General features: G+C 36.6%; 3 protein-coding genes across 6 annotated transcripts in view; all 3 read right to left on the reverse strand.

The window, feature by feature from the left end:
* Positions 1 to 27,944, reverse strand: part of snx20 (sorting nexin 20) — a 677,202-nt gene that overhangs the window by 484,894 nt on the left and 164,364 nt on the right. The window lies entirely within an intron of this gene.
* Positions 475 to 18,023, reverse strand: slc7a10b (solute carrier family 7 member 10b). The gene is made up of 11 exons (XM_087312646.1): positions 17,823 to 18,023; positions 12,912 to 13,116; positions 10,983 to 11,134; positions 7,357 to 7,482; positions 7,010 to 7,163; positions 4,939 to 5,062; positions 4,749 to 4,852; positions 4,077 to 4,173; positions 3,340 to 3,489; positions 2,781 to 2,958; positions 475 to 1,119 (listed from the first exon to the last, which is right to left on the reverse strand). The coding sequence occupies exons 1-11, from the start codon at positions 17,962 to 17,964 to the stop codon at positions 998 to 1,000; spliced, it is 1,554 nt and encodes a 517-aa protein (XP_087168772.1). The 5' UTR covers positions 17,965 to 18,023; the 3' UTR covers positions 475 to 997.
* On the reverse strand, positions 17,823 to 27,944 carry faap24 (FA core complex associated protein 24). 4 transcript variants are annotated; one of them, XM_087310870.1, is made up of 6 exons: positions 27,660 to 27,944; positions 25,279 to 25,418; positions 24,178 to 24,333; positions 23,531 to 23,716; positions 20,587 to 20,617; positions 17,823 to 18,093 (listed from the first exon to the last, which is right to left on the reverse strand). In XM_087310870.1, the coding sequence occupies exons 1-5, from the start codon at positions 27,766 to 27,768 to the stop codon at positions 20,600 to 20,602; spliced, it is 609 nt and encodes a 202-aa protein (XP_087166996.1). In that variant the 5' UTR covers positions 27,769 to 27,944; the 3' UTR covers positions 17,823 to 18,093; positions 20,587 to 20,599.

A 27,944-nucleotide genomic window follows, 5' to 3' on the forward strand; every position in this document is an offset into this window, starting at 1 on the left:
TTTATTTATTTTTTGCAGTGTACAGATCCTAATCCTCAATAAACCTCACCAAGTTTTCACTAAAGGGAAAAAAATAGAAAAAAGCAAGTACATTACAGATGAAGTCACAATTATTTGTCCTTCTGTGAATTTCCTTTCCAATATTTCCCAAATTATGTCAAATAGATTCAGGGATTTTTCACAGTATTTCCTATAATATTTGTTCTTCTGGAGAAAGTCTTATTTGTTTTATTTCAGCCAGAATAAAAGCAGTTTATTTTTTTTAAATACATGTTAAGGTCAATATTATTAGCCTCCTTAAGCAATATTAGTGTTGGATTGTCTCCAGAACAAACCACTGTTATACAATGACTTGCCTAATTACCCTAACTTTACCCTAATTACCCTAGAGAAGCTTTAAAATGTGACTTTAAGCTGAACACTAGTGTCTTTATAAATATCTAGTCAGATATCTTGTGCTGTCATCAGGGCAAAGATAAAATAAATCAGTTATTAGAAATTAAAATGTAACAGGAGGGCTAATAAATCTGACTTTCAATCTCTCGTCAGTCATTTTAAGCAATTCTTTCACAAACCACATTCTGGAAATGTACCTGAAGGGAACACCGTCATTTCAGACTAACAGCCCAAACTGAGAAGAGTGAACGTTGTTAGAAAGTCTTTAAATGTATTTACAGCAGTGTCTGTATAATCGGTTATGTGATTATAAGGCATCACAGATGAAGTATTGTACAAAAGAGAGCAGAGATTCTGTACATGTATCAACAGAGCGAAACCCAATAACAAATTACAGGGCTTCAAAATAACACTCCTAAATCAAACAGTGAGCAACGTGATCCATAAAAGCAGGAAGCAGACATTCACATATACACTCCCCATTGAAATAAATGAGGCGGTTATTGTTTCATTTCCCTCTTTTACTACTGCTGCTACTACTACTATTACAAGGCATCGTTTATTTTAAGTGAAGAGCTGCCAAATTAACGTAAATCAAAACTCAAAGGTGTCCCGAAGATTTGCTTGTGAAGGAGGATTTGTCAGTCCATTCTGCCAACTCAATGGGGTCGATTTGTGGGAAAACCACAAAAAACACTCGCTGTCCCAGATATGTGGCCCACTCTGGAAAACAAAGACCACAAATGAACATGCGCTCATTTTCTGAAACGTCCCAAAACACGGCCAGTCAGCAGTGAGGGATGTGTCCAGTAATAAAAATTGTTCGAGAAATTGATTCTGCATCGATCCTGAGATTTTCTAAATGCATCACTATTCTCTCACGTCAATTCTGAGCTTAGTTTTAACAGCAGACGGTGCTCTAGGCAAAAGCTTCACTGCAGACGGTGCTCTAGGCAAAAGCTTCACTGCAGACGGTGCTCTAGGCTAGTTTATTAACAGCAGACGGTGCTCTAGGCTAGTTTATTAACAGCTGGCGGTGCTCTAGGCTAGTTTATGAACAGCAGACGTGCTCTAGGCTATTTTATAAACAGCTGGCGGTGCTCTAGGCTAGTTTATTAAAAGCAGATGGTCCTCTAGGCTAGTTTATTAACAGCAGATGTTCCTCTAGGCTAGTTTATAAACAGCATATGGTCCTCTAGGCTAGTTTATAAACAGCAGATGGTCCTCTAGGCTAGTTTATAAACAGCAGATGGTCCTCTAGGCTAGTTTATAAACAGCAGATGGTCCTCTAGGCTAGTTTAAACAGCAGATGGTCCTCTAGGCTAGTTTAAACAGCAGATGGTCCTCTAGGCTAGTTTATAAACAGCAGATGGTCCTCTAGGCTAGTTTATTAACAGCAGATGTTGCTCTAGGCTAGTTTAGTAACAGCATATGGCACTCTAGGCTAGTTTATTAACAGCAGATGGTCTTCTAGGCTAGTTTATTAAAAGCAGATGGTCCTCTAGGCTAGTTTATAAACAGCAGATGGTGCTCTAGGCTAGTTTATAAACAGCAGATGGTGCTCTAGGCTAGTTTATAAACAGCAAATGGTGCTCTAGGCTAGTTTATTAACAGCAGATTGTCCTCTAGGCTAGTTTATTAACAGCAGATGGTCCTCTAGGCTAGTTTATAAACAGCAGATGGTGCTCTAGGCTAGTTTATTAACAGCAGATGGTGCTCTAGGCTAGTTTATTAACAGCAGATGGTGCTCTAGGCTAGTTTATTAACAGCAGATGGTGCTCTAGGCTAGTTTATTAACAGCAGATGGTCTTCTAGGCTAGTTTATTAAAAGCAGATGATGCTCTAGGCTAGTTTATAAACAGCAGATGATGCTCTAGGCTAGTTTATTAACAGCAGATGGTCCTCTAGGCTAGTTTATTAACAGCAGATGGTCCTCTAGGCTAGTTTATAAACAGCAGATGATGCTCTAGGCTAGATTAATAACAGCTGGCGGTGCTCTAGGCTAGGTTATTAACATCAGACAGCGCTCTATGCTAGTTTATTAACAGCAGACAACGCTCTAGGCTAGTTTATTAACAGCAGACAGTGCTCTAGGCTAGTTTAATAACAGCAGACAGCACTCTAGGCTAGTTTATTAACAGCAGACTGCACTCTAGGCTAGTTTATCAACAACAGACAGTGCGCTAGGCTAGTTTATTAACATCAGACTACGCTCTAGGCTAGTTATTAACAGCAGACAGCGCTCTAGGCTAGTTTATTAACAGCAGACAGTGATCTAGGCTAGTTTTTAACAGCAGACGGCGCTCTATGCTAGCTTATTAACAGCAGACGATAATCTAGGCTAGTTTTTAACAGCAGACGGCATTCACATCGAGTCCCCTTACCTGTGAAGTCATATATGCATCTGGGCTTGTCTTTCCAGTAAACCCCCAGGAAATAAACCGGTACTCCAGTGAGCATAATGACCAAACCCACTCCACACACCAGCGGCTCCGAGTGCAAACTGAAAGCCAGCAGGAGAGCCCAGAAGAGCAGGTAACACACAGGCACGAGCAGACTCACCTGAGCGCACAGAGAAGCACACACATGCTCAAATACCAAAACATGATCTGACAGCAGATGTTGATTGCAGATCTCATGATTTTTAGGGTGATTGTTCTGTAAACAATCCAAAACAAATATTGCTTAAGAGGGTAATAATACTGAGCTTAAAATGTTTTTTTTTTAAACTGCTTTTATTCCAGACAAAATAAAACAAATATTATAGTAAACACTGTGAACAATTCCTTGCCCTGTTAATCATCCTTTGGGAAATGTAAAAAAAAAAATTCACAGGAGGGCGAATAATTGTGACTTCAACTGTATGCAATATGTCAAAATGCACATGAGAATAGTGTATGAATACATCTTAAGAACATACAAATAAGAACTGTATATTCACACCTTAATCGGCCTGTATAAGTTTGGCTTCTTCCATCTGTAGTACAGCAGGCCGGCAATAGTGACTCCATAGGAGAGGTAGTTGATGAAAGAGACGTAGTTTATGAGGTTGTGGGTTTCTCCAATGCACAGGATTACAATTGTGGCCGTGCACTGGAAGATGGCAGGAAAAAAAGATTGAATTAATGGAAACAAACTTGAACATAAACATATATGAGTACAGTTGAAGTCAGAATAGTTAGCCCTCCTAAATTATGTATATTTTGCTTCCCGATTTCTGTTTAACAGATTGAAGATTTGTTCAACAGATTTCTTAACATAATAGTTTAATAACTCATTTCTAATAACTGATTTCTTTTATCTTTGATAAGACACTAGTATACAGCTTAAAGAGACATTTAAAGGCCTAACTAGGTATATTAGGGTAAGTTATGGTAATTAGGCAAGTCATTGTATAACAGTGGTTTGTTCTGGAGACAATCCAAAACAAATATTGCTTAAAGGGGCTAATAATATTGACCTTAAAATGAGTAAAAAAAAATAAACTGCTTTTATTCTAGCTGAAATAAAACAAATAAGACTTTTTCCCGGAAGAAAAAATACTATAGGAAATACTGTGAAAAAAATTCCTGAATCTGTTCAACTTAATTTGGGAAATTTTTAAAAACAAATAACAAAAAAAAAAGCAGAGTAGGGCACGTAACTGTGACTTCAACTGTACATAAATGAGATTTCCATACGCAGACGAGCAGAGCTGGGATCGGTGTGCAGTGCTTAAAGTGGATCATAGCCAGAAGGCTGGGTAAATGTCCTTCACGAGCCCCAGAGAAACACAACCTGTACAGTGAAATAAACAAATCAGTGTCATAGCCTGCAGTGCTTTGCATAAAAATATTCATATATAGAGCAAGAGCCAGTAACTTAAATAGCAATACTGCTTTATGGTGTAACTAATAGCTATATGAAGACCTTATAGAAGTGAAGCAATATTGATTATGAACTATAATAATAAGAATATAGTAATAATAATAATAATAGAGTAAATAATAGGAAACATTTTGATTAGGAGTAATGAACAATTATTTTGTTTATTTATTTAATTTTTTTGCCCTCATAGTTCACTGAGAAGTTATGTCTTGTAAATGTGCTCACATATTACCAGTCAGAGATAATTGAATGAAGGGTGCATCACTTGATTTTAAAATAACTGAAGGAAACACACACTATCAGCTATCGGTGATTATTTATTGAACATTAATGTTGAACAACTGAAATTAAAGCACACATTGCCTAAAACAAACAGTCATTTTTTTTCTTAGAAAAAAGTGAAAATAAATAATTCACATTTTTGGATTTTATAAGTTTCCCAAGTCCTCCTGATGCAAGGTAAAGGTATATTGAAATGCACAGACCTGGAGGAGGTGAACAGGTAACCATTGATGCCCCCGAAAGTTGACAGAGCCACAGAAATGGGCATGAGTGTGGAAAACATCCCGAGAAGCTTCTCACCGAACGTCTACAGCAAACGAAACAAAGCTGCTAAGAAAGCTTTGTAAGAGTAACACTGTTAATAATCTGGTAGTAAAAAAAAATAGCACTTACGACAGCCACTGCGTTTGAGGACAGCAGCTCCTCAGGAGACATGGAGGAGAAGTAGGCGATGTTTGTGAGGGTGTACACACATGTCACCAGTGGAATGGAGATGTAGATGGCCCGGGGCAGATTTCTAAGAGAGAGAGAGAGAGAGAGAGAGAGAGAGAGAGAGAGAGAGAGAGAGAGAGAGAGAGAGAGAGAGAGAGAGAGAGAGAGAGAGAGAGAGAGAGAGAGAGAGAGTGTGAGAGAAATAAAAAATGTAATATACACATTTGCATATGCAGCCACATAGCATCACAAAACCAGTTATACATTTATGAAATTAAGATTTATACATAAGATAAATATAAATATTTACCATTTTTTTGGGTAAGTCTCTCATATAATATTTATTACATCACAAACTGTATTGTAAATAAATCCTATAAACGTTTGCATATTAGTCTATGATATTAATGACATTATTATAAAAACTAAATTCATTTTCACACATTAACATAAGCAAATAAATGAACTCAATGATGGGTTAAAAAACCTGTGGATTGCTCTGCGCCTACATGTTACCAGTCAAAAAACCTTATATTTACAGTAAGGACTTTTAAACATAAAAGAAACTTAATTATCAATTATATCATACCTGTGCCGACATAAGAACTGTATAATTTCTGTGGATTGGCAACAATCAAAGAAAACGTTTGATTTTGTCACTCAAGCAATGAGTCAAATCAACCAACCAAATCAACCAACCAACCAATCAATCAACCACCCAACTAATCAATCAACCAACCAACTAATCAATCAATCAACTAATCAATCAACCAATTAAGTAACCAACTCAAATCAACCAACCAACCAACCAACCAACCAACCAACCAACCAAATCATCCAACCAACCAATCAACCAACCAACTAATCAACCAACCAACCAAATCATCCAACCAACCAATCAACCAACCAACCAACCAACCAACCAACCAACCAAATCATCCAACCAACCAATCAACCACCCAACTAATCAATCAACCAACCAACTAATCAATCAATCAACTAATCAATCAACCAATTAAGTAACCAACTCAAATCAACCAACCAACCAACCAACCAACCAACCAAATCATCCAACCAACCAATCAACCAACCAACTAATCAACCAACCAACCAAATCATCCAACCAACCAATCAACCAACCAACCAACCAACCAACCAACCAAATCATCCAACCAACCAATCAACCAACCAACTAATCAACCAACCAATCAACCAACCAACTCAAATCAACCAACCAACCAACCAACCAACCATCCAACCAATTAACCAATTAACCAACCAATTTAAATCAACCAACCAACCAACCATCCAACCAAATCATCCAAGCAATCAATCATCCAACCAACTAATCAATCAACCAATCAACCAACCAACTCAAATCAACCAACCAACCTAATCATCCAACCAATCAATCAACCAACAAATCAACCAACCAACTCAAATCAACCAACCAACCAACCAAATCAAGTCAAATCAACCAACTAACCAGCTCAAATCAACCAACCAAATCAATACAAACCAACCAACCAAATCAAACTAATCAGGCAACCAAGCAACCAGATAAACCAAATCAATCCAACTAAGCAACCAACCAAATCAAACCAAGAAAATCAAACCAACCAAGCAACCAAATCAACTAACCAGCTCAAATCAACCAACCAACCAACCAAATCAACTAACCAGCTCAAATCAACCAACCAACCAACCAACCAACCAACCAAATCAAATCAAATCAAATCAAATCAAATCAAATCAACCAACCAACCAAATCATCCAACCAACCAAATCAAATCAAATCAATCAACCAACCAAATCAATTCAAACCAACCAACCAACCAACCAACTCAAATCAACCAACCAAATCAAGTCAAACCAATAAAATCAAACTAATCAGGCAACCAAGCAACCAGATAAACCAAATCAAACCAACTAAACAACCAACCAAATCAAACCAAGAAAATTAAACCAAGCAACCAACCAACCAGGCAATTTTGTAAATCCAGGTATGTTTTATGAGTGATTTCAGACTGACCTTCTGGGATCGACCACTTCCTCTGTAACGTAGTTGAGAAAGTTCCATCCACTGAAGGCGAAGGAGGCGTGAAGAAAAGCCAGGGCGATCTGGCCTATAGACGGAGCTTTATTAAAGGTGAACGCCGTCTGCGGGGTCAGACTCTCATAGTTACCTAAGCAGACCAACATATCTGTTAACTGGACGACTACAAACACACACATATCGTCAAGACAGATGACATCTGACACAATCTGAACACTGACTAATTGTATTTGGTGACTACCAAAAGCTTTTCTTAAACTGATTAAGCCAATATATCACCACGCACGCACGCACGCACACACACACACACACGTCTCTCTCACCTCCACAGATCTGCACTAATCCCACAGTAATGATGAGTCCCAGAGCCAGGAGCTTCCCGACGGTAAACGCGTCCTGGATCCGCGTGGCCAAACGCACACTGTAGCAGTTCACCCACGTCAAAAACACTGCAAACACACACAAACTGATTCACTCAAGGCAAAACACTACAGGAGAGAGGCTAAAACAAAACAAACAGAAATGCATAGTTGTCATTATACAACCACAGCAGAATGATTACATTTATTCATTTCATTTTCGCTTAGTCCCTTTATTAATCTGGGGTCGCCACAGGGGAATGAATCGCCAACTTATCCAGCATATGTTTTACGCAGTGGATGCACCCATACACACTCACACACATACTCTACGGACAATTTAGCTTTCCCAATTCCTTTATAGCGCATGTCTTTGGACTTGTAGGGGATACCGGAGCACCCGGAGGAAACCCACACCAACACTGGGAGAACATGCAAACTCCATACAGAAATGCCAACGGAGGCTCGAAACAGCGACCTTCTTGCTGTGAGATGATTGTGCTACCCACTGCGCAACCATGTCACCCATGATTAGATTAGGAACCAAATTTTTTTTACGTTTTCTAAAATGTTATGTTTAAGTATGGAAATAAGGCATTATTTAATCAAATAACATGCAGTAATTTGCATACATACCTTCAACAGAAATGTGCAGTCATACTCAATATTCTTTTTTCTATGTATCTATTTATTTTATTCATTATTTAAATATTTTACCTACAGTATTATAGTCATTTTGCATCTCTATTCATAATTCAGAAAATACTGCAACAGCCAGAAAAAATAAAACAATCACAACTTTTTTAGAATAATTAAGCAAATTATTTATGAACATTTCCCTCTGTAAAAAACATTTCTGAATAAAGATATGAATAAAACCTTAAGCTATATGTTCTATTTAAGTAATATCACACAAGAGAAGTGTTATTAAATAGTGATTAAGTGTAAAATTATTACGTTATATTAAAGTGAAGATTCGTGGCTCAATGCAGGAAACAAAGCTCATTTTGAGGAAAAAAAGTCTTTAAAAATATGGGTCACTATATTTTAAGCTACATTTCACACTGTTACCATTAACTATGACCTAATTGGCTGCTTATTTAGTCCAGTTAGGCATTGAGGATTTAAAATAAGAGTGGCCCAGCCAGAGCCCTGACCTAAATCCTATTGAACATCTCAGGAGAGATCTGAAAATGGCTGTACACCGTCACTTCCCATACAACCTGACGGAGCTTGTTAGGTTATAAGGCTGTGACATAAAAAATGTGGAAAAAGTGAAGCGCTATCAATACTTTCTGGATGAACTGTAAATACAGTAGCAGCTAAGTGTCCCAGCCCTTTGAGTGGGCTAATGATGGAAAGAACAACATAAAACAAACACAACGTACTAACTTCAGTCAACTTGCATGCATTTGCAGAAGGTTTTCTTATGTTGAAATGATTTGCAGCATGTTTTTCTTCCTTTTTTTTCCTGTTGTGAGGCTCTGCAGTGCATTTTGTTATTTGTTTTTGCATGGTGAGGATTTGCAGGACACGTGCAAAGACGTTTTCTTAATATGCTGGTGTTTTCTTAAGTTGCAGCTCTCTCGGACAGTGTAGAAATGTGCTAAAGAACAGCCCTTCTGTGGGCTCATCCATCAGTGTCACTGCTCACACAATGTTTCATGCTCTTTCTCCTCCAGCGAGAGGCATTTAAGCCCAATTGAAACAAATAACTCTGGGTGAGAATGAAAAGCAGGAGCAAAGAGCGTTTTGTGTGGAGAGATGGAGGGCCTTGTGTTTTACTGCCGCTCTCTTGCTCTGGTTTGTGTGAATGAGTCCTGAATAATGAGAGTTAATGCGGTAAATCACATGCTGGAGACCCACAGCACCTCCAGCAGCCGCAGGTTCTGCATCACATCTGGGCCTGTGTTTAGGACATTCCCCTGTGGAGGCTTGCTTTAGTCACTGAATACATGTTTTTAAATCTCATTGCGACTCTTTAATTGTTCTTTTTTCACTTTTCTCTGAACTGTGAGAGGTAAAATGTATAAAAGTTATGAAGTCGGAACAGAATTGCATGATATAAACTTGCAATTGCAAGAAAAAAAGTCACAGATTTTTAGAATTTAGAAATTGCAGATTATAAAGAAGGAAATGCACAGATATAAATTCACAATTGTGGAAAATAGTTCAAATTTAGATATATAAAGTCACAATTGTCAGTTTTAAAGTCAGAATTGTATGATATAAACTTGTGTTTCAGAAAAATAAAGTCAGTATTGCATGTTATACACTCGCAAGTAAAGAAAAAAGTTTGAAATCTGAGATAAAGTCAGAATTGTGAGATATAAACTTGTTTTTCTGAAAAATAAAGTCAGAATTGCATAATATAAACTTGCAATTGCGAGAAATAAGTCTGTATTCTGAGAAATGTCACAACTGCAAATTGTAAAGTCAGAGCAGGAAATATAAAATTGCAATTTAGATGTTTTTGAACTCGAAATTGCAGGTTATAAAGTCAGAATTGTAAAAGCGTACAATTGCAAAAAAATTCATAATTCTGAGAAAGAAATTCACAATTGAAAAAAAAAAGTTTGAAATCTGAGATAATGTCAGAATTGTGAGATATAAACTTGTATTTCTGAAAAATAAAGTCAGGATTGCATGATATAAACTTTCAATTGCGTGAAAAAGTCAGTGTTCTATGATAAAAAGTCACCATTGTGAGTTATAATTGGTAGAACTGGAGATATAAAACTGCAATTTAGTTTTTAAACTTGAAATTGCAGGTTATAAAGTCAGAATTGCATGATATAAACTTGCAATTGTAAGAAAAAAGTCTGTATTCGACATATAAATGCGTTTCTGAATAATAAAGTCAGATTTGCTTGACATAACTTGATGAAAAGAGATGAGAAAAAGGTCAGTGTTCTGAGATCAAGTCACAATTGCAAATGTCAAAACTGGAGATGTAAAAATGCAAAAAAATTTTACTTGTAATTGCAGGTTTTAAAGTCAGAATTACATCATATAAACTTGCAATTGCAAGAAAATATCATAATTCTGAGGTTGAAAGTCACAACTGTGAGTTATAAAGTCAGAATTGTGTGATATGAGCATGTAATTGTGAGAAAGGGACATTTCTGAGATAAAGTGGCAAATTTTCATTATAAAGGATCAAAAACTATCATCATGACATGATCAAATTCGATTAAAATAAAAGACACAAGCATTTAAAGGACTTCCTAAACATTGCAAACAACCAAAACGATATACACAATCTTTTCATTTAAATTACATTATTGATATAATTTGTTTTTCTAAATACAAATACTGGATATTTTCTACCATTTATAGGCAGGACAGCCCTATAATATAATATAATTAAATAACCTTTTGTATCCTACAGAAAAAAAGAGGTCTAAAAGACACATTTTCCTTTCTAAAACCAGTAGTAATAGGTGAGAATTTTAAGAAACCTGTTTGAAAACAGCCATTATGCATGCAGTTCCACTTGGTTGACCAGAAAAAAAACACAATTTTTTTGATAGATAAATAGTAAGTTAGTTAGTTAGTTCGTTAGTTTAGTTATGAAGCCCAGCACTCACATATGCAGATGGCGGACAGCATGCGTGTGGCGATGTATGGAGGAACACAGTGCGGAAACACAGGCTGAAGCACGTAGCTGGAAAAGGTGAGCGCTATAACTGCCAGTGTGGTGGGATACATGATCAATACTGCACTCCATAACAGCAGAAACCTGCACAAAAAAACCTTCATTGCTTATTCATTCAGGATTGAGCAGGTGTAAAACACTTGATTGCAAAAAAAAAAAAGATTCAATGTTTTTAGACATAATTTTATTTCATGCATTTCGTTGAATAAAAAGTGCGTTCACACAGAAAAAATCTCAATATCTGGATGATGAGCTTATGCAAGTGATAAACAGTGTGGAGTGTTGAACACTTTCTTTCATGCATTCAGTGATCAGAGATTCACTTGCTAACTTGAAAGGGGAGGGGCTTGTGGAGAATGGGAGGGGCTGTGGTTAAAGGGGAAGAGCTACTGATGTAGAGGATGAGTTGATGAAGGAGAGGGGCTAATGATAAAAGGGAGGAGCTGATGATGAAGGGGAGGGGCTACTGATGAATGGGCGGAGCTACTGATGAAGAGGAGGGGCTACTAATGAAGAGGAGCTGAAGCATCAAGATGAGGAGATGATGATGAAGGGGAGGAGAAACTAACGAAAAGGAGGAGTTACTGATGAATGGGAGGGGCAGCTGATGATGAAGAAGAGCAGTTACTGATGAAGAGAAGGAGCTACTGTTGAAAGGGAGGGGCTGATAATTAAGGGGCGGGGTAATTGATGAAGAGGAGTAGCTGATGATAAAGGGGAGGAGCTACTGAAAAAGAGGAGGAGCTACTGTTGAAAGGGAGGAGCTGATGTTTAAGGGGAGGGGCTACTGATGAAGGGTAGGAGCTACCGATGAAGAGGGGGAGCTGTTGATGAAGAGGAGAAGCTGATGATGAAGGGGTGGAGCTACTAATGCAAAGGAGGAGCTGTTGATGAAAAGGAGGAGCTGATGATGATGGGTGGAGCTATTGATGAAGACTAACTGGAGGTGAAAAGGAGGAACTGATGGTGAAGAGGAGGAGCTGTTAATGAAGAGGAGGAGCTGATGATGAAGAGCTGATGATGAAGGGAAATAACTACTCATGAAGGAGAAGCAGATGATGGATGGGAGGAGATGCTGATGATGAAGAGGAGGACACGCTGATGAAGAGGAGCGGATGATGAAGAGGAAGAGCTGATGAGGAAGGGGAATAGCTACTCATGAAGGAGAAGCTGATGATGAAGAGAAGGGGCTACTGATGAAGAGGACGAGCTACTCATAAATGGGAGGAGCTACTGATGAAGAGGTGTTGATAATGAAGAGGAGGAACTGATGATGAAAAGGAAGAGCTGATGATAAAGAGGAGGAGCTACTGATAGAGATAAGGAGCTGCTGATGGAGGGGAGGAGCTACTGATAGAGAGTAGGAGCTGCTGATGGTGGGGAGGAGCTGATGATGAAGAGGAGCTGATGATAAAGAGGAGGAGCTACTGATAGAGATAAGGAGCTGCTGATGGAGGGGAGGAGCTACTGATAGAGAGTAGGAGCTGCTGATGGTGGGGAGGAGCTGATGATGAAGAGGAGCTGATGATAAAGAGGAGGAGCTGTTGATGAAGAGGAGGGGCCACTAATAAAGAGGAGGAGCTGTTGATGAAGAGGAGGAGCTACTGATGGAGAAGAGAAGCTGCTGATATAGAGGATAAGCTGCTGATGAAGAGGAGGGGCTACTAATAAAGAGGAGGAGCTGATGTTGAAGGGGAGGAGCTGTTAGTGAAGAGGAGGAGCTGCTGATATAGGGAAGGAGCATCTAATAAATGGGATGTGTCTCTAATAAATGGGAGTGGATTCATTTTAGCCACATATTTTCTGTATCTGTACTTTTAAGTCTGTTTTCCACCCCTGTGTTTGGTCACACATGTCGTACCCCACGAGTCCGCCGAAGATCTCGGTGACGTAGGAATAGTCTCCTCCAGATTTGGGTATGGTCACGCCCAGCTCAGCATAGCAGAGGGAGCCGAGAGCAGCGACGCCTCCACCCAACATCCACACCACCAGAGCCAAACCCACAGAGCCCGAGTGCTCCAGAACACCTTTAGGAGAGATGAAGATCCCAGAGCCGATGATGTTCCCTGAGCAAACACACAACAGCAGCATTATTAACAGGTCTGCACTACACTTCATTTCAACAATTTCCAATTTTTTGCTGCTACCAATATACATCAATATGATCAAAGTAATCTATTTGCATAATACCCGCCTTCAAGCGACATACAAATACTTTGACATGGGCAATATGACTGCGTCCAAAATCACCGGCTACTCAGTAGGTACTGCATTTAAATGTACTACTTGACCACTGGAACTGTGTTCTATACAGTATGAATGTTAGTATGAATGGAACTTGGATGTAACTACATCCGTTATTCTGTCATGATCACGTGACCTCTCAATAGCCCCTTTCACACAGTGATACCGGTAAATATCTGGAAAATTTCCGGAACGACTTTACCGGTATATTGAAAAAAGCGCTGTTCACACAGGCGAGGACGTTACGGAAATTTTTTTCGGAAAAGAGCATTCACACATCCATTCCTTAATACCGGTATATTCTGACATCATTCACCACAAATGAGCTTTAAACGGCTGCGCTTGTATTTGTAAACATTTGACTACATTACAAACTCTGTGGATGATCAATATTGTGAACAACTTTCGCAGGATCACTTTCGCATGTCGAGATGTTCATAATATGTGCGTGTGCAGGCGCTCATAGGCGCACGCAAAGCTTGAAGGTAAACAAACAACGGCTTATCATAAGCATCTCATCGATGATTATTTACACAGTTGGCATTAAGAAGAACATATAAACGTGATCTGACTAACTTCTAGCAGCTAAATGTGTCTGGAAAAATATTCAAAGGCATTTATCCTCACAAACCGCGCGGACGTAAATGCGTCTGACTGTTGTGATTGGCTAAAGCAGACGTCTCACGTCAGCACGTTCTAGACGTGCACTCGCTTATTACGGGAATCTTCCTTCTGCGTTCACACAGCGCAGCATTCCGGCAAATTGCCGGTAATGTTACAACTTCTCTTTCCGGAAAACAGCCAGAACGAATTTACCGGTATCTTCAAAAAGGACCTGTTCACACATACAACCTTTCCGGAAAATTGCCGGCAATTTTCCGGAAAGGTCTGGATGTGTGAAAGGGGCTTAGTCTCTGGCTGTGTCCGAAACCACCTACTACTCAGTAGGTACTGCATTTGAATTTAAACGTACTACTTGGCCGTTAGAAAAGTACGTTCCATACGGAATGAATGTGAAGAGTATGAATGGAATTCGGAAGTACTACATCCGCCATTTTATCATGGTCACGTGACCTACCTGCGTCAGTTGCGCCGATTTACTCCCATTCATGAATTAACTCGTGGGGCGTCATGGGATAGCGCAGAATCTCGCCGGAAGTTGTAAGCCATACGGGTTCTTCTCGCATACTGATTTTCGAATTCTATAGCTGCGTCCCACACTATACACTATGCACTCATGCACTATGTACTTATGCACTTACACACTCAACAGGATAGTATGTGTATGTAGTGTCGTCCCAAATGGCACACTAATGTTTTTTTACTAAGCGGAAATTCAAACCGTTTCCCTAATGACGTTTGCCAAATCAGTGAAATAAACGACCGAATTATCAAATAATACCTGCCGTGAGTATAACCGCATTCACCATCAGGAGGCGCTATAATCACTCTCGTAAAAGAATTTTGCTTTCACCATCCAAAATAAATAAAGTTATCCAACATGTGAGCCCGATAGCTACGACTTTTCCGCTACGTGAGCAAACCTGCGGCCGTTGAGTGCGTGAAGTGTCCATCATTACACACTTCACTTTAGCGGCTGAATGAGTGCATCATCCGGGTAATTAAAGTGCACTTATTATTTTTAGAGTTTTCAATGTGAACGCACTACTTACACTATTTATACTACAAAATGGCGTCCAATAGTGCGTAAGTATGCGATTTGGGACGCAGCTTATGAATTCGGACATACTACTCGCATACTGATTTTAGTGTACTATATAGTATGGAAGTATGCGGTTTTGGACGCAGCCTTTCTCTCCCTCTCTTTACATCTGCAGGCCCCGCCCTAGTTACGCAGACGACGTGCCCTGGGATTGGCTGGAGTGACCCAAGGCGTTCTTTAAAAAGGGAAACCGGGCATGGGGCGGGGGAGCGAGTTTGATTGGCGTGTTGTTTTGCGTTTGGTGTGTTATAAAAAACTATTCTGTTGCTAAGTGCTATTTTTGATTGTGTTTCCCATGTTGGTGTGTGCATTTTAACTCTTGGTTGTACATCCATCCATGTTTCCCTTTCCTATTATGTTGTTTTTGGTTTGTTTGTTGATAATGTAAATATTGAATTCTGTTCACGGTTAGAAGCAGTAGGGGTTAGACGCCACACTTTTCTTTTATGTAAATATTTTCTCCTGTTTTTATACATAGGGAGGTGAGAGTAGATTTAGTATTTTTTTATTTCTGTTATTTTGTTAAGTGTAGTTAGTTTCATTTAGGTGTTTAGTTAGAGTGTACTCTTTGTTTATTTATATATATATATATATAAATATAAAAAAATATATATATAAATATATATAATATATATATATAACATATATATTTATTTATTTATATATATAAATATAAAAAATATATATATGTATAAATATATAAATATATATATATGTATATAAATATATATATATATATATATATATATATATATATATATATTTACATTTTTTTTATTTTATTTATATATATATATAAATATAAAAATATGTATATATGTATATATATATATATATATATATATATATATATATATATATATATATATATATATATATATATATATATATATATATATAAAGACAACAAAAAAAGACTAATAAAGGGTATTTTAAATCATAAAAGTGAGTTTTATTTGTCTGGTGTTCTTTTATGTTGCGGCCTCGACCCAAGACCATGGGTCATAACACATGTCAGTTGCATGGATGTCATGAATTCTTTCACAGTGCATCATAGGATAGCGTAGCGTCCATCAGCTGCGCACTTCAGAATTTTGCTGGAAGTAGCAGGTCATCTGGATCCTTCTCGCATACTGTTTTTTTAATTCTATGAAATCCGACATACTACCTGGTTCGCATACTGTTTTAGCGTACTATAAAGTGTGGAAGTACACGATTTTGGACACAGCCAATGTTTCATCCACGGATTAGATACAGAAAGACCAATCAAAACAGACTTGGCCAGCTGACCAATCAGAGCTGACCTATAGAAGGAGACAGACCTTAAGCCCTGAATTGATTCAACTGAATCGCATTGAAATCATCACATAATGACTCGAATTAAAGACAAATTTATAAGAAATAAAAAAATTTTGACCTTAGATGCATGTAGGAGACTCCAACACAACATTAACTCTTTAACATTTATCTCAAAGTTTAAATGAAAATCTATCTATCTATCTATCTATCTATCTATCTATCTATCTATCTATCTATCTATCTATCTATCTATCTATCTATCTATCTATCTATCTATCTATCTATCTATCTATCTATCGCACTTGCTAGCTCTGCTCCTTGAGCTGCCATAACACACAAAGCTAACAAATATTTTCTTTTCCCTTTATTTAGAGCAGCCCAAATCTGAAGTGGACGCTAATGCATCTTCCAGAAACACAGAGGCGCTGCTGTAGTACCTGTGAGAGTTTTTACAGCACACAATGAAGGCCTCTTTTTCTCCGAGCCGCTGCTGGCAGCTCTTCTCTCAGGCACACAAGTGTCGTACAACGAGTTACGTAACAGCGGGCATAAATAATCCACTGCTGCCCGTCAAAGACCCGCTGCCATCCCAAGCCTTGGCTTCCATTCGGCCCCTTTTAAGAGGACAAACACATCTGAAGGGGCCCACATTTGCCGGATGTTGATTTTAAACTTATTAAATGCAAGTGAAGTTAAAGAGGTCTGCCAGCTTTGTTGTTTGACACTTGTTAGTTGTTGAGACTCACTGAAAATTTTGTTTTTAGTGATTCGACTTGTAGCTGAGATTCTTTAATTATTGCAATGCAGTTAATATTTAGTTTTTCAACATTAGTAAAAACAATATTAATGTGTTTAAGTCAATATTAAACAGCATATTTTCTTACCTTTATATTTTTGTTGACCACTGTATTTATCAATAAGCTATTTATGTCTCATGGTGCATGTTAGATATGCATAGAATACATTTATTTTTTTATTTTTGTCAGAGTTAATTATGTTTTTATAAAGTTTTTTAATCAATTCCTCCATTAAAACCGGTAAAATAAGCTACAGTTATATAATAAAATAATAAGAACATAATGTAGGATACTAAAACAATCACATTTATTAACATTTCCTTTTTTATGCAGTAATAAATAATTACTTAATATATTTACAAACATATTCACTACGTAGAACTGATAATATATAATAAATATAACTCAATTATCAATTAGTTAATCGTATAACATGCTTTAAAAGTCTATAATGCAGAATATTTTTATATAATCGACAATCCTCAGCAAAAACTATTTGCACTTGGAAAAGGTTAGTAAAAAACAACAAGAAAATCTTATTAAACTCAACATTTAAGCAAAAAAACTTAAATAATGTTATATACTTTCATTATTTATAACTTGGAAAATTATTTCAGGTTGTGTAACTACTAACAAAGACGGTCGTCGCACGTTTTAACGTAGTAAAACTGAAGCACAAACAAAAAGAAAACAAGTAAGCGTCTCCTACCGATGATGATCGTGCACGCGCTCAGCAGCCCGATCTCCTTCTTGAGTGTCACGCGCTCAGGGATGCCGGAGTCTCGTTTGAGCTCGCTATCTTTCATGATGCTCCTCCGAGCCTCTGTCTTTTTCCTCTCAACTCCATCCATTTCAGTTCTAGCAGGAACACAGCGCTGGCCCTCCTCTCTTCAGCTCGCTCCAGAGGATTGAAACACGGTGAAAAGGCCGCGCAGGCGCCGCGCGCTCCCCGGCCTGAATGTTAACGAGTCACTCGCGCTCTGGAACATATACGACAAATCACGCATGGTCATTTCATTCAATTACTTCACAAATGTGCATATATATACTCGATATAACCATCGTAGACTAAATAAATACATGTTATCTAGCGTGTTTACTAATGCAATTCTGCACTGCAAAACAATTCTTATACTTATTTTTTTTTGTATTCTCTCTAAGTCCAAATGTCTAAAAACTCTTATAATCAAAGCATTTTCTAGACAAGACTGATTTTCAGAAGTGTAAATGAAGAGTAAGTGAGTTTTTACTTAAAACAAGCTAAATGATGGCCAATGAATGCATGGGTAAGCAAAATAGTCTTGTTTTTCCTTTTGAGATGAGATTATTTTGCTGACCACATTTCATTAAAAAAAGATATTTAGCTCATTTTAAGGGGAAAAACTCACTTAATTTTAGCATATATTATTTATTAAATAATATATGAAACAAGACTATGTGTTTTGATTTTTTGTAAATATTTAGATATTTAGGAAACAAGACAAAAAAAAAATCTAAGAAATGCATTTTTTTTACATTGTGTGACATCCACTGAAACCTTGTGTTTACAATGCAAAGGTTTACTCGACCCCCTTAAAAAAAGCTCAGTGTGTAATTTAAGAAGTCAAGTCGTGAATCTGCGGTTGAGCTCCGGAATAAAGGAGCTGCTCAGGAAAGCCGTTCAGAAGAGCCGCTTTGTGCTCCAGAAGGAAAACCCTGAGTTTGTGCCAGAAGAGAGACACTTAAAGAGCCAGTGGAGCAGAAAACCAGCAGATCACGGAGATCAGAGCATTTATGAATCAAATTAGAAATCATTTAAACTTCTGAAAATGGGGGTCTCAAACGTGGAGGAAACTTGCGTAAGTCAGAATTATTCGCCCCCCTTTAAATTATTATTTTTTTTATATTTCCCAAATGATGTTAAACAGAGCTAGGAAATTTTCACAGCATGTCTGATAATATTTTTTCTTCTGGAGAAATTCTTATTTGTTTTTTGTTTTTTTTCGACTAGAATAAAAGCAGTTTTTATTTTTTAAACACCATTTTAATGTCAGGATTATTAGCCCCTTTAAGCTATTTTTTCGATAGTCTAAGAAGAAACCATCATTATACAATAACTTGCCTAATTACCCTGTCCTGCCTATATTTAAGCCTCTAAATGTCACTTTAAGCTGTATAGAAGTGTCTTGAAGAATATCTAGTCAAATATGATTTACTGTCATCATGAGAGATAAAATAAATCAGTTATTAGAGATGAGTTATTAACACTATCATGCTTAGAAATGTGTTGAAAAAAAACTTTGCCTTTAAACAGATATTGGGGGAAAAAATAAACAGGGAGGCGGATAATTCTGACTTCAACTGTACGTCAATACACGCAGTTGTAAACAAATTTAACTTAAATATCTGCTTAACTACTTCAAATAATATTATGAGCCATAATAATAAATTCATGAATAAATTAAAATGTATTATGGTGTGTACATTCATTTTTAGGAAGGTTTCTACAACTTTTATAAATCAGATCCAACTTTTTATATCCTGAGTTTTGGCATTTTTAGCATCTTAAGATCAAATCTGTTGAATTTGATTTAAATAAAAGTATAATACACTAATAAATCATTGCCGCCTTAATTTTTGTCATCTCAATTTACATTATTCAGGCAAAAATAAATGTTAGGTTAAACTTTGTATAACTAAAAATAATGGTCATAACTTGATTTACTAACTAAAACTAGTGAAATTAACTTGAAACTATATGTTGACATGATCATTTTCACAGTGTAATACATATTAAACGCACCACTGCATACATTGTAAAATAATTATTGCTGCCTAAAATGTATTAGTTAAAATAACCAAACTTTTCAAATAATCTCAACTTAAAAACTAAAAAAAAAGTCAAAACCTGTTTAAAACTTGTTAAATTAACACAAAAACAATTTGTTGAGATTATTTTTTGTTATATCATTAATAAAGAAACAATTTAAAAAATATGATAAGAACATTTTTATCTCACAATCTCACATAGCAAATAATAAATAAATTTTTTAGGTTTATAATTAATCAAAATTATCGTTCAGAATTATAAAAAATTAAAATAAGTTTACAACTAAAAGTTATGGTCATAACTGCATGTTTACTTAAAGCTACTTACTCTTTCTTGCCATGCATGTATTAAAAACACAATATTCTCTCAAAATAGCAAGTTATAAGGCTTACATCTCACAGCATTTATTTATTTTATCTCTGAATTCGGAGTAATACAATAAAATAAAGACATAAAAACAGGACTCGGAAAACTTATCTGACAGAAAATAAGTCGTTTCACTTTGTGCCACACATAAGTAAATTAACAAAAAGGTAATTATAACCAGTAAGTCAGTTCCTTTACATCTCACAATTGAAAGTTTATACTAGCCAGACTCTTTTATATATGCAAATAAATTAGAATATTACAGGTATAGTTCACCCCAAAAAATTAAAATACTCACCCTTTAGCTTGTTTTAAACCTTTGTTTCTTTCTGTTGAACACAAAAGATACTTGTTGGAAACATGTCAATCGTTTTCAGCTTTATTCACAACCTTTTCTTTTGTGTTTAACAGAAGAAAGAAACTCATAAAGGTTTTTAGGGAGAGTAAATAGCCCGCACATTTTCGTTTTTGGATGAACAACCCCTTTAAGCACACTTTTTCACCAATTATATGATAATTTTTGTAACTTATAATGATAATTAAAAATAAACATAATAATAACAATAGCAATATGTTTTCACAGGGCTTCACACTGTGTACTCGTACAATAAAGTGGTGCACAAAAACAGCTCAACATTCTGAAATGAGTCGTCAGCGCCACCTTTTGTCCATCCATTAAAACTCCTGTTAAGTGCAGAAAATGATGTGATGTATGGCAACACATTCTACTACAGTAAGGATAGTTCACCAAAAATTCAAAATAATATCATTTACTGGGTTCAAACCTTTACAAGTTTCTTTCTTCTGTTAAACACAAAAGAAGATATTTTGAAAAATGTTGGAATTCTGTAAGCATTGACTTCCTATAGTTTGTGTTTTTCCTACTATAGAAGTCAATGGTATGGAAACTCGCTCCTGCCTGGTAAGAAAAAAAACATGCTCTAAACAGCTAAAATTGAGCTACCATGACTAAATTATGAGATATATGTCACAATTCTGATTTAAAAAGTCAAAATCATGAGCTACTATGACTAAATTATGAGACATGTCAGAATTCTGATTTAAAAAGTTGAAATTATAAGCTACTATGACAAAATTGCAAGATGATATCTAAATTCTGATAAAAAAATCTAAATTATTGCTTAAAATGTTGCTGAAAGTATGATTTACTGAATCATAATTACAAGAGAAAGTAAAAATTATGATTTAAAATGTTAAAATTATGAGACTTAACCAAGTAAAAGTGACATCAAAAGTAAAAATTATGATTTTTAAAGAATGTAGAAATGACATTGTAATACCAATAGGTGGCGACAAACAACCATAGAAATGTGTCACTTAATTTTAGTTTTTTTAAGTCATAATTTAGACTTTTCATCTACTAATTTTGACCAAGTAAATCATAATTTTGACTTACTAGGTAATAATTGACTTTTTTTAAAGAGCCCCTATTATGGGTTTTTGACAATGACCTGTCATGCAGTGTGTAACACAGCTCTGAGTGAAATATCTAGCACAGACTTAAATCTGAAAGTGCTGGTGTTTAAAACTATCAATTCATCGATAAAAGAGCCAACTCATAGTGGTTCGATTGAATTGCCGCTGTAACGAGTCTGATGTCGATATGAAACTCAAGACAAAGACTGTAGCAGATCCCGGTTGAATCATGTCATGTTGACGCTGTGCTCTGAAGTGTGAGGGGAAGTTAGTGTTATTTACTCAAAGATGAGGCTGTGAAGAGTCAGTGGTTGAAGTTTAGTTTTGCAAAAACACCTCAGCATTATAGCCCCAGCCTTGTGCTGTGTTCCTGTCATTTTTCTGACGCGTGCTTCAGCAACCTACACACGTACAACGGCGGATTCGCAGACATTTTTTAAAGAAGGGATCAGAAAAGACTATTGATGCATGGCATTTTGTCGGAGCTTGACAGGAACTTTATCAGTACACAGTTCATGGACCAGTTTCTTCCTCCACTTCACAAGTGTAAGTAAGTGTGATTAAAATGGCTGTCTCCTTTTCTCTAGCTTGCAAAAGATGCATTTAATTGTGTTTTGTTATTTGTAAACGCTTGTAGTGTGTCTGGTTAACTCTATATTCTCATATCGCGTCTAAATCCATGTTGAAAACGTGCCACTGTCGGCGGTAATAGCCTAGTGGTTAGTGCGTCGACACATAGCACCAAGGTGCTCATGGCGATCCGAGTTCGATTCCCAGCTCGAGGTCCTTTGCCGATCCTTTCCCTATCTCTGCTCCCCACTCTTTCCTGTCTGTAAAATCTCCACTTTCCTAGCCAAATAAAGGTGAAAACCCCTAAAAGAAAATAATAATAAAAAAAAAGAAAACGTGCTGCTTTGTTTATGTATTTAAGCTGGCGATGTGTTTGTGAGCTGGCGATCCTCGGCCGTTTGACTTTGCTTCGGCCACAGTCACCCGTTCTTACACACGTGTTGGTCAAGTTTCAAACTAGCTTAGCTTGTGCCATTTTGTGGATTAATACTGAATGTGTGTCATGGTTAAGAACAGAGTAATATGCTGGTGTTTAACTGCTTTGCTTTAATGCACTCCTGCATTGGGCTCACGCACACTCTCTGCACTCTGACTACTTGTTGATAAGCCGCGGTGGGCATTTTTTCCCCATCTCATGCTGAACACAGTCAACCAATCACAACTGGATCATCGAACCAATCAGCACAGATTAGCATCACGCTAAGGAGGAGTTTGGGCACAAATGAATCACTAAATGAATCATATCGGAGTCGTAATTGGGTAAACATAAATGCATATTATAAGACAATTAAAAGTGTTTTTTAACCTTGCATGCAAATCAGCCTGTTGTTGGAAATCCCCAAAACCAAAATACGGTCTTATTTAATGCACAATAGGGGCTCTTTTAGTCATAATTTCTACATAATTTTGACTTAAGTCATATTTTTGAATTTCCCAAGTAACAATTTTGACTTTTTTTCCCTTAGCAGGCGGTAACGGTTATAGTTTTTCAGCTCTCTTCGATATATTTTATTTAGTGTTAATAAAGAAACTCACTTGAGGGAGAGTAAATAGTGCAAATTTTAATTTTTGTGTGAACTATCCCTTTAATACTGAATCGAGGCACCGTTTAAAATAAAAAAAGTGCTTAAATAGTGTTTATTCTTCTCTTACTCCAGTAACGCGAGTGTGTGTGTTTTCTAAGTGATCTGATTGTGGAAGAAGCCCCTGATGTGCTGCGCTGTGGCCGGACCCACCACAGGCTCCAGCTCCTGGACTGAGGCTCGGCTGAGCTGGAGGATGCTGGGAAATGTCTGCAGGAGCAGCTGGGCCTTCACCTTCCCCACTCCAGGGATCTGCTGGACAAGATTCAACACCAGCGGCTCCAGCAGGCGGGAAACCGTCCTGCGGCGAAACGGGTTCTCCTTACTCTGTCCAAACACCTAAGAAACACAGACGCGCATCACATCTTTATACGAGTTCTTATTAATTCATAGGTATAATGTGAATGAAGGGGCGGCACGGTGAATCAGTGGTTAGACCTCACAGCAAGAAGGTCGCTGGTTTGAGTCCTGGCTGGATCTGTTGGGATTTCTGTGTGGAGTTTGCATGTTCTCCCTGTGTTGGCGTGGGTTTCCTCCGGGTGATCCGGTTTCCCCCACAGTCCAAACACATGCGCTATAGGGGTATTGAATAAACTAAATTGTCTCTAGTGTACGAGAGTGTCTGTGAATGAGTGTGTTATGCAGCATCCACTACATAAAAAACATATACCGGAATAGTTGGCGGTTCATTCCGCTGTGGCGACCTCTAAAATAGAGATTAGGCCGAAGGAAAATGAATATTGTGGTTTCCTTTTGGTGGATCTCATGTGAGTGACAGGTTGACCATGTGATGTACTCACCAGCTGAGCGATGAGCTGAGCAGCCTCAGCCGAGGTGGAAACCGGCAGAAGAGTCAAACCCAGCTCCAAAACCACAAACTTCTGCAGTGCGCTGAAATACTGCTCGCTCACTCGAGTCTTCTCCACGATCACTACAGCCTGCAGACCACTGTTCGCCTGCAGGAAACAGCACAAGCACTTACTCTGGCTTATCAACATCAACACTGTTTTCCAGCCCCATGTTTATGGAATCGGAGAAAGATGAGAGCAAATCTAAATGAAAAATGATCATTTTGATGACGGTGGCTCAGTGGTTAACACTGTGATAAGGAGATTGTTTAATTCAAGTCTCAGCTGGGCCAGTAAGCGTTTCTGTGTGGAGTTTGCATGTTCTCCCCGTGTTGGCGTGGGTTCCTCAGGGTTCTCCGGTTTCCCCCACAGTCTAAACACATGCGCTATAGAGGAATTAGATGATCTAAATTGGCCGTAGTGTACGAGTGTGTGTGTAAATGTGAGTGTGTATGGGTGTTTCCCAGTACTGGGTTGCAGCTGGAAGGGCATCTGCAGGGTAAAACATATGATGGAATAGTTGGTGGTTCATTCCACTATGGCAACACCTAATAAATAAGGGACTAAACTGAAAGAAAAATTAATGAATGATTTTGATGAAGCAATTTTATTATATTCGGGTTATTCAGTGTGAAATCATCCTGGAGCTTTCTTTGCTACATTTCTTAAATTATTATTAACACACACACACAAAAAAAAAACACATTTAATAAAAGCAGGTTAAAGTAGTAAGCACAGATTAATGTTACCTGTGTAATCGACAATTTATGTGTGTGTGTGTGGTGTGTGTGTGTGATTTTTAAAAATCTTTTAATTATACAATTTTCTAGTTTTAACTTTATTTGTTTTTTTAAAGGTATAGTTCATGCAAAAAAAGTAACAAAATGTGTCTGTGTATGTACAATTCATGTGGTGATGCTTATATTTATTTTGAAAGAGCTTGAAAAAAAATCTAAATTTTTAGCAGGGGACCTCTAGATCCATCAACATAACTAAATTGTTTATTATAATTTAATTGTGAAGCTCTAAAATATCAAATGAGTCTATATGTACATTTCTAAAGCGGACGATCTTCCTCTTGTAGCCGTTTCCTGCCACCAGGTCACTTTCTGACACATAGAGGACACACGTCTTGTTACTGAGACAGAAGTCGACAACACCGAGCTCCTCCTCGAAGATCATCTTTACACTTCCTGAGAACAAAGACAACATACAGAGACATCAATAAATAATTTGAGAAAACAAGATGCATCACAAACACTAGACTAACTGTCATTATACTAATTTTTCAAATTTAAAACACACAACTAAAAGCAAGGGATAAATAAAAACTAGTTTAAAAACGAACTAGTGTTAAGGTGTAACTAGTGTTAAATGTATGATTAATTACCATGGTACAATTTTATGTAACACTAAAAACTTTAACCAGAATTAAAGTCTTAAATGTTAAATTAAAATATGAAATCAGCCACAAATATTGAACAACATTCTGTTAAAAGCAATATAAATTCAAATGAAAATGTAAATTAAAACACTTTATATGTCACTCTAATCAAAACAACAACAGTAAAACCTACAATAATTAAAAGTAAATTGCCCAAATACCATTTGGATGTCTGCATCAAATAATAATACTATTATTAATAAAAATAAATTATATTCTTGCATATAACGTTAACTCTTCAAAATTATGCTTCAAATTGAATTTTGAAAATAAAATCTAAAATATGGGAGAAATAATGTTCCAAAATGAAACACATATAAAACAACATGGATATATGATTGTACAAAGTTTGTTATGTTTTAGATTACGTTCAGTTTCTTACAAAAGATGTATTGATGACAAATGGGCCAACCAGGGGTTTAAATGATAGTAGCGAAGTATAAAGTTTTAAAGTTTACAACTGAAATGGATCATGGACATGTTAATGTATTTTAATAATTCCAGTTAAATATGCACAAACCTTATTGGTCACGCTTTACAATAAGGTTCATTAGTTAATGTTAAGTAATGCATTTACTAACATGAACAAACATTGAACAAAACATTAACTACACTATATATTCATGTTAATAAACATTAGTTAATGAAAATACAGTTTTCATTGTTAGTTCGTTAACTCATGGTGCATTAACTAATGTTAACAAGCATGGACTTGAATGTTAATAATGCATTAGTAAATGTTTGATTATGATTAAAAAATGCTTTACAAGTGTTATTCATGATTAGTTTATGTTAGTAAATGCATTAACTATTAAACCTTATAATAAAGTGGTACCACCTTATTTATATGAAAACTACTAAAACTGAATGTCATCTTAGTGGGTGTCTTAATTATGCCGAAATGTAAAAGGCTAATCAAACTTTAACCAAATTAAAAAAGGCTATATTAGAGATTGACCTGTTATTTTGAAAGTCAGTGTTTACACTAATGTCCGTCATTTTCTTGTGGAGCTCTCTTTTGTGTGTTAAAACTACACAACATCCATGATTATCAATAGTGTACATCTACAATCGTTTTCTTCTAATGGAAAGTTATGTTATTCTGTTATGCTTGAAAGAACATACAAAACAAGAAGTGTCAATTGTAAAGTCAACAGTAAAGTTCAAATAGCATCAATAAACAAATAAAAATTATAAACAGCAAACTAATAAATAAATAATTTATACAAAGAACAAACACACTCAAAAAAATAAATAAATAAAAAATCAGAATCAGTTTTATTGCCAAGTGTGCTTCACACACTCAAGGACTTTGTTTAGGCTACAGAAGCTTTCAGTGTACATAAAGTGACAAGTGACAACACAAAATAAATATGAAAAAAAGATAAACATTAAACAGAGATGCAGTTAGTCAGGAAATCTGGAGGTTGAACAAGAGGTAGAACAAGAGATTGAGGTAAAGTAGGTTTTATATTAACACGTTTTTAAAGAGTGACAACTTTTGGCACAATCCCTACATTTTTTTATTATGCTACTTTGAATATTTGGTCTGAAATCCCATGTAAGAAAGATAGCAAAACAACATTAGCAAGAACTAATTATCTCTGAACATGTCTAATATGGCGGTTCATTCTGCTGTGGCGACTCCAAAATATAAAGGAACTAAGCCGAAAAGAATAGGCTGTTTCTACTATGATTTCCCTGTTTAGAGTTAGCAAAGAATACTTAAATCATATTATATAGGTTTAAGTCCCAATGTGTGAACTTCAATTATATTATATAGGTTTAAGTCCCAATGTGTGAACAACTTTACCTCAGTAAGTTAACGTTACACATTATAGATATATACAGTATATGTAAAAATCTATTAGTATAACGTTACATTAGCTTTAGCAACACTATTGCGCCTGTCACTGTAAATAAAGAGTGTTTCAGAGGTGTGAATCTTCTGACTTGTTCAGGAAAGCACACATTTATGTGAATGACCAACCTTTAAAGCTTTGCACGAGTGTTGATCCTCTCCATTTCTCATGACTGATTATGTGTCCGTACGGAGGAGCGGCGTTCAGGAGCTTCGCGGGAACCGGTTTACTTTCCATAACGGAAAAAAACTGACTTTCAGTTCAGTAATATATCGACTACATTCATATGATGTAAATTAAACACCTCCCCGGTAAAATAAAATAGCCTTTCAGTTCGCTCACAGTGTATTTAAACCGCACGGGCTCTCGACACACGACGACAAGTTGACGTTTCTGAATCTCACAGCAGCACT

The sequence above is a fragment of the Danio rerio genome, chromosome 25, assembly GCF_052040795.2.
Source record: "Danio rerio strain M-AB ecotype USA chromosome 25, GRCz13ab, whole genome shotgun sequence".
Classification (NCBI taxonomy): Eukaryota; Metazoa; Chordata; class Actinopteri; order Cypriniformes; family Danionidae; genus Danio; species Danio rerio.

Bases quoted from the DNA above. Each gene is read 5' to 3' on its own strand.
- slc7a10b (XM_087312646.1), bottom strand. From the start codon at position 17,964: ATGGATGGAGTTGAGAGGAAAAAGACAGAGGCTCGGAGGAGCATCATG. The intron at 11,135-12,911 runs GTACGACATGTG...TTTTTTGTGCAG, and splicing joins ATCTTCGGCGGACTCGTGGG to GTTTCTGCTGTTATGGAGTG. The intron at 7,483-10,982 runs GTGAGTGCTGGG...GTGTGTTTGCAG, and splicing joins GCTGTCCGCCATCTGCATAT to TGTTTTTGACGTGGGTGAAC.
- faap24 (XM_087310868.1), bottom strand. From the start codon at position 27,768: ATGGAAAGTAAACCGGTTCCCGCGAAGCTCCTGAACGCCGCTCCTCCG. The intron at 25,419-27,659 runs GTTGGTCATTCA...CTTTGTTCTCAG, and splicing joins ACTCGTGCAAAGCTTTAAAG to GAAGTGTAAAGATGATCTTC. The intron at 24,334-25,278 runs GTACATATAGAC...TGTTTCCTGCAG, and splicing joins AGATCGTCCGCTTTAGAAAT to GCGAACAGTGGTCTGCAGGC.